This window comes from Polistes canadensis, unplaced genomic scaffold (genome assembly GCF_001313835.1).
Source record: "Polistes canadensis isolate GaletaPanama2010 unplaced genomic scaffold, ASM131383v1 scaffold_226, whole genome shotgun sequence".
Classification (NCBI taxonomy): Eukaryota; Metazoa; Arthropoda; class Insecta; order Hymenoptera; family Vespidae; genus Polistes; species Polistes canadensis.
The window spans coordinates 96,186-103,477 of NW_014569773.1; the positions used below are offsets into that span (position 1 = coordinate 96,186).

The 7,292-nt window shown below is 29.7% G+C and overlaps 1 protein-coding gene across 2 annotated transcripts in view; it reads left to right on the top strand.

The window, feature by feature from the left end:
- The window catches only part of LOC106790248 (beta-1-syntrophin-like), a 191,688-nt gene that overhangs the window by 81,566 nt on the left and 102,830 nt on the right, over positions 1 to 7,292 (top strand). Inside the window, exon 3 of one of the 2 annotated variants that reach the window (XM_014755015.1) lies at positions 1,431 to 1,459. The exons of the other annotated variant lie outside the window; for it this stretch is intronic. Coding sequence (XP_014610501.1) covers positions 1,431 to 1,444 — 14 coding nt within the window. The 3' untranslated portion in view covers positions 1,445 to 1,459. Of the gene's footprint in view, positions 1 to 1,430; positions 1,460 to 7,292 lie in introns of those variants that run through there. 2 annotated transcript variants of the gene reach the window in all.

The following is a 7,292-nucleotide window of genomic DNA, read 5'->3' on the forward strand; positions in this document are numbered from 1 at the left end:
GGGAGAGGGGAGGGGTTGTGGTGGAAAGGAAAGGTGTGTTTCATAGTAAAAAGGTGTGATTGTGGTGAGTAAAAAGGGTGCAAGAAGTTAATCCGTAGTATTAGTTTAATAATAATAAGCGTACTTTCAAGCTACTGAATTAGCAAAGTATGTATTTGTATATGTGTGTGTGTGTGTGTGTGTGAAGGACAAAGAAAGATAATATAAAAGAGAGAAAGAGAGAGAGTATTCGTATAAATTGTAACCATCTCGGTTCTCAGCCCTTAACCAACCCCTTCCTGGTAACCCAACAGGGTAGCGTTATCGAATCTGCAATTAAAAAGTTCAGCAACTAATTTCAATTTAATCGTACGGCACTCGTGGCAGCCATTGCCACACTTTTCTCTCTATCTCTCTCTCTCTCTCTCTCTCTCTCTCTCACACTCTTTGTCTCGCACTTTCTCTCTTTCTCTTTTATTTCGTTACTTTTTCTCTTTATCTATCTCTTTCTCTTTCTATTCTCTTGTCCTTGCAAATTTAGCTTCACCTCTTTCTCCTTTTGCTACAACTTTCGTCTCCTACGTTAAAACCAGTTGAGGGTGTGGGGAGAAAGGGAGGGAGGGGGTGTACCGTTTGATAATGAGACTTTTTGTTTTGCCATTTTTCCCTCTCTCTCTCTCTTGTTTTTTTTAATGATTTTTCTATTTTTTCTTTCTTTTTTATACGTACGTGTAATATATTTTTTCGGTACGGTTTGAGCGTAGAATGAAACAATTTATTATTATTATTTTTTTTTTTAATACGTTTATAATATTCATTCATATGCTTTGAGAAATTGATTTTTAAATCATATCTTTTTTTTTTTTTTGGGGGGGATGTGAAATATACGAATGAATGATCGCAATAATTTTTTTTGTTTCGCAATGAATTAAGTTAAACGCATTATTATTTATGTAACACATTAGTTAACTGTTGCGATTAGATAAAAAAAACTATGTTAGATTATTCGTCAATTGAATTTTTGTAAAATTAGATGCGATTGTGAATCTTATTGCACACATTAAATTATATAAAATTATACTGAAAAAACAAGAAGAAAAAAAGAATATAAGAAACATGATGATAATAAAATTATGTTAATAATCTTTCATCGATTTTATTTTTATCGGTAGATCATCGATTTAAAATACGAATCCTATATTATTAAGAGTTATGAAAGCACCGATCAAGCCGATTGAGATCAGCTTGTAATTTTCAAAGAGTGGATTACGTCGTTAACGTAATAACTCTTGAAACAAGTTTATATTAAGATGCTTGATATCGAAAAAAGTAATTTCATTCTCATTCAGAACCTTAACCTTAACCTAAATAACTTAGTAATCATACTTTGTTAAATTCGTACTTATTCGTAGACAAATGTCTAATTTAAATTTATTATTTATTTGTTTCAGGTAAGAGAAACTAAAATCATCCTAAATTTATATTGTAGTTTTTCAATCAACAACTTACGTAAGTTTTTACTTGAGTAATGTTTGCGATATATAATTATTGAAACGTACATTTGTTAAATTATTAACCAAATTATTTATATTCATGTAAATTATACCAATTACAAATATTCCAGAATTAAAATGTTAATTCTAATGGATTCTATAAGAATTATTTTATTCGCAAATTATTATTATTAGAAACGTAAATATTTTAATCCAGTAATATTTTTATTTTAAAAATGCACTTGTTTAGTTCTTTAATAATTGGGTTTTAAAAATTGATAGAAATCTTTATTAGATTTAATATAATTAATAAACTTTTTTTCTTCGTTAAGATGTAATCAATAATATAATTTATTGTTAATTATTTGACGATTATGAAATGTGGTTAGCATCGAGCAATATTAGAACCACGAATCAATCTTTCAAGGATGAATAGTAATCGTAATTCAATTGTTAAATCCGATTATTAATAGAGGATTAGTCTAACATAAGTCCGAAATACTGAAATCATGCTATTGTTTGAATGGTAAAGAAAATCTTTCCTCTAGTGTAGTATGAATTATTATCAATAATTTAATTACAACTAAAATAGATCATTCTGATATGAACATTTCCATAAACAATTTTAACATACCCATGTTATATATTAACACATATATTATCAATTATTCTCAATTACGACAAATACATAATTCCAAAAAGAACATTTAGAAAAATTTGAACAAGCTCATATCATTATAATATATTTATTAACTCATTTGTTAAATATATTCGTTAACATCAATATAATAGTATTAAGTATTATGTTGTATAATTACATAAACATATACAAATATTAAAACATTTGATATTGGGTTATTTAGAAATTGCGAAAAATTTTTCTCAATCAACATAATAAATAAGATTATTAAAATACACGTAAAATATTAAATTTGTTTAAATAATTCATATTGTTACAAAAATATATATTATTTCGTAGTAATAATCTTTTCTCGCGAGAATAATTTAAATAAAAATTCTTTAAATAGCTAAGAGAGTAACATTAATTAACTGTTCAGTTCTACTTACTTCGTAAAATCCGATCTCTTCCTTGAATTCCTTAAGTATCTTATTGCACACACAAACAAACAAATACAAACACGTATATATACATTATTCCGACTTAATACTTTTATTTCTTAACACACACACCACGCACAACTACTACTATATTAATAATTTAATACATTTTTATCTAGTACCAATATATATATATCGGGTGAGATATTTAAAACGTGCCACCTGAATACCTCGATTGCTATTGATAATAGAAACAAATATTGAAAAATTAGTTAATTAATGTACATTATCAAATGAATATTTCCAAAATAAATTTTACAAAAACAATCCATTATGCAGTTTATAATATAACAAATGCACTAACTTAAGTTTTACTCAAAATGTATAACATTTTTTTCTTTACTTATTTGTCAACATTTTCACAAAGTTTATACGAAAAAATCTCAGACACCTTATATATATATACACACACATTCCAACTTAATACTCTACTCGATTGCACAGTAGGACAATAAAGAAAATAAGCAGTTACAAATGGAATTGCTTCGTTGTTGAGAGACTGAAAGACAAGATAGAGAAAAAGACAAAGAAGAAATATACAGGAACTGAGAAAAAGAAAGAAAGAGAAAGAGAGAGAGAGAGAGAGAAATAGTGAAACGAACGGTGAGTAGGTGGGTGGGGGTTGGAAGAGCAAGGTAAGAAGTAGGGATAAGGGTTGGAATGGTTAAAATGGGGTGGTTGGAGGTGGAGGAGCAGGATTCGAGGTTGAAGTTGGTGGTGTGAGAGGCCAGAGCAGAGCAACTTTGTCGTCGACGAAGAGAGACGATGAGAGAAACGTTTCCCTGAAAGGAAAGGAGCTTTTCCTTGAGAGCAAAGTGTAAATGTACTAAATAGATTTAGGTTTGTGAAAAGGAACGAGAGAGAAGATGAGAGAACGTTTCTCACGGGGACGTTTTTAAGGGGGCAGGAATGGGGGAGGGGGAGGTCAAAAGAGAGATGGAATATTGAAAGAAGAAAAAAAAATACGTTAAGATGGGTGGGTGGGGGGGGGGGTGGGTTACAAGGAGGTTGAGAGGAAAAAAAACCACGATGCCAAGCTCAGAAATGTTTGATTACAATGTTTACTTAATGAGAAATTAGGAAAAGGGGGTTAAAGGGGGAAAAGATTGGGTAAATTTATTAGCGAGAAAAGTACACTTATATTTTAGATAAAATGGTATATAATTGTTAAAACAACCAATTCAATATTTTGTATTTGTAAATTAAATTGCATGTCGTGCTTATCATTTTGAACGTTGTTGAAAAGTAGTTTTATTGGTGTTTATCAAATACCACCAATGGTTTTATTCATTTTTAGATCATCGATTTTCACTTATTTCTCGTATCAAAAATAAAAATATTATTAATGTTTGAAATTATATATGTACGCACGTAAGAAGTTATACTTCTTTATATAAAACGAACATAACCTCAAAAATAACTTCAATTTTCCCGCGGATCGTATAAATATCGACAACTTCGTGGTGTCGATTTTTCGGTTGCATCTAACCTCACTTTCCAAAACGCGCGCCAAATGAAGTATAATTTCAATAAATAGAAAAGGGAATATAACTTTTGATCGGAAAAGAATTGTTCACAATTACCTGACGTGTGTAATTTCATATTTTTTAATATTACGTATACATATATATAATATTAATAAATATATAGATTTAATTATACCTAAATGAAATTGAATAAATAGAAGAAAAAAAAAGAGGGCAAATAGTTCAGAAAATAGTGAACAATAAAATCCAGTATACAAGATCCAAGGGAACGTCTCTCAACGTAATTAATTTACCGACTGGCGAGTGTATTAAAGCAAAAAGCAAAGCTTTAATAAATGAAGCATAAAATGGTTGCAATCTTGACTATCCTGTTGGAAGTGAAAATGGGGTCGTGAACTCGATTATGAGGAAGGAATTATTAAAAAATGCGTTATTAAAAATGAAATCCGTCTTATTCGTTCTCTCGTTTTCCGTTTCCTTTTTTTTTTTTTCCTTTTTTTATTGTTTCGTAGAAATTTCGTTTATATGGGGAAACAAAAAAGTAGAAAGAAAGAAAGAAAAAAAGTATTATATTATATATTCAAATAATTATCACGAATTAAAAAAACTATTTTCTATTGTTGACATTATTTATTATTGTTCATTCTTATTACAAACATAATCAAGATTTCTTATCTTCATTTCTTCATCTTCTTCTTTTTCTTCTTTTTCTTCTTTTTCTTGAATCGAGAAACCCCACGAATTTGTCGAGTATACTCCAAAGAAAAGCACATGGGAGAGGGCTTTTAAAGAATACAAAAAAATGAAAGTGGAAAAAAGACGAAATGAGAGACACACAGGAAGAGTCAGAAAGAGAGAGAGAGAGAGAGAGAGAGAAGAATAGAAAATTGTGCGAGCTTTTTTGGGCCACTTGGCTATTCGCTGCGAGACAATCTGATTTCATGAAATTTCGTAATGATTTCAATTGCAATAAAAAAAGAAATAGAAGAAGAAGAAGAAGAAAACAAAATAGAGTAAGAGAGAGAGAGAGAGAGAGAGAGAGAGAGAGAGAGAGAGAGAGATAGAGGACGAGAGAAAGAAAAGAGAGAATCACGTGAAACGAAAATGCAACCAGGGAGACATTTTTATAATCTCACCGATCCTGTACAAGGGAGAAAAGTACAAAGCACGGAAACTACAAAAGCAACGTTGAAAAGGGTGCACGAGAGACGGGCAAAAAAAAAAAAAATACATCCCTTCCTTTCTTTCTTTTTTTTTTTTCTTCTTCTTTTTTTGTTCTTTCCTTTACCCCCATTCGAGGAGAAAAAGGAGAAAGTAAAGTGAGAGAGTGGGGGTTAAGGGGTGGATGGTGGTAGAGGGGGGGGGGAGAAGGAAAGAAGATTAAAAAAGGAAGAAACAGAAGTAAAGTTCAACGGGATGAAGTGAGAGAGATATTACTGGAGGGCCCGGAACATGTGGTTGTTCTATAGAAAAGGGTTAAAAAAAAAGAAAGAAAAATATGTAAAAAAAATAAACAGAAAGAATAAAAAAACAAAAGAAAGAATGAAAAAGCGGAGGAAAAACTACAAGTGGAAAAGTGGGACAAGGATATATATATATATGATGGTTCTTCAAAGGTAAAATAACAAAGAAAGGATTGTTTAAATAATAAAGAGTTGGAAATGTGGAACAAAAAGGTGAAGAGGGGTTTAACTTATTAGAGGAACAATGAAACGAGAGATTTTCTTTTTTTTTTATCTTAATAATATATTTTATAGGAGGGGGTTTTAAACCGTATGTATGATTTATAATAAAAGATACTTTTGACAAATATTTTCTTTTTTGTTTTTTTTGTATTTAATGAAGGACTGGAAAAGCATACGAAGTTGTTTTTTCTTCTTCTTTCTTTATTTCTTTCTGTAAGATAAGGAAACATTATTAGAAAATGATAATTGTTATTCAATAGGGGGATAGATGGAAATTTTGATATTATTTTATATGGGATTAATGGATTACTTAATTTTGTTGAATGTAAGAAGAGAAAATAAATATTTAATATAAATAAATAAATAAATAAATAAATAATGTGAGAAAATAAATATATTTTTATGGGTATTGGACATGCATCATAATGGTATATATCATGACTATAAGATATAAATAAGAATCGGTGAAATAATTCTTTGTCAGAAAGGCGAAGGGTACGAATTCTTGAAAATGTATAATCCCTAAGGATAATATATGAACACGTGAAAAGGGGCTGGTTTAAAAGTGATAGTAGTGGTACTGATGATGGTGGTAGTGGTATGGGTGGATTTATTCAGGTAGTCTAACGTATAATTTTAAAGAATCAATCCTTTCCTCCTATCAGTGATGGAACGTTTTACAAATGAGACGAAGAGAGAAAGTGAAGCAAATGGGGGAAAAAGAGGTATGGTGTACGAATGGTGTACGAATGGTGTACGAATGGAATCGCGTGATACAGAATGATTAGATCAGATCAATTCCGGGATTCGTTCTTTGTCTTATTTCTTTTTTTTATGTCTTTTCTACTTACACGAAGAGTCGAAGAAGAGGCATGACCTGAGATAAAGAAATTCCTTCAAATTGTTCAACTAGTTCAAACAAATTCGATTGGTAATGTTTTCGAATACACGTTTCAATCTTTTTTTTATTTATGTTTTATTTTTTCTTTTGAAAAAGATTTTATTGTAAAATTAAATATGTGTTTCAAGATTAAAATCGTTGAACGAAAGAAATAAAATAATTTTATGGTAACTATAGGATAATATATAATAATGTTTAGACAACAATATTTACGAGCCTTGAAATATTCGTAAATTTTTCCAAAAACTTTTGCTTGCAACACAAGCGACATATTTTTATTACAAACTTTCTTTCATTTTTTTTTTTCTCTCTTAATTTCTCATCGAATTCTCAGGTAAAGTTATCGTGCAACCAGTATTAGAGAGTAAGTAAGGTTATCCTTACTTAAAAGTGACAGCGGCACGAACCGTTCCCAACTTTTTTAGAAAGGTACCTACGAAATATAACTTTTATAACTTGACCATCATTTTCTCACTTTTCCATCTTCTTCTTCTTCTTCTTCTTTTTATTTTCTTTTTTTTCTTTTCTTGTAACTTGCAGATTGATATGCCAACATTTTCCATTACCGTGACATTTTATTTTAACGAGGAAACATTAAAAATCAAATTATTATTATAATTATATTTAT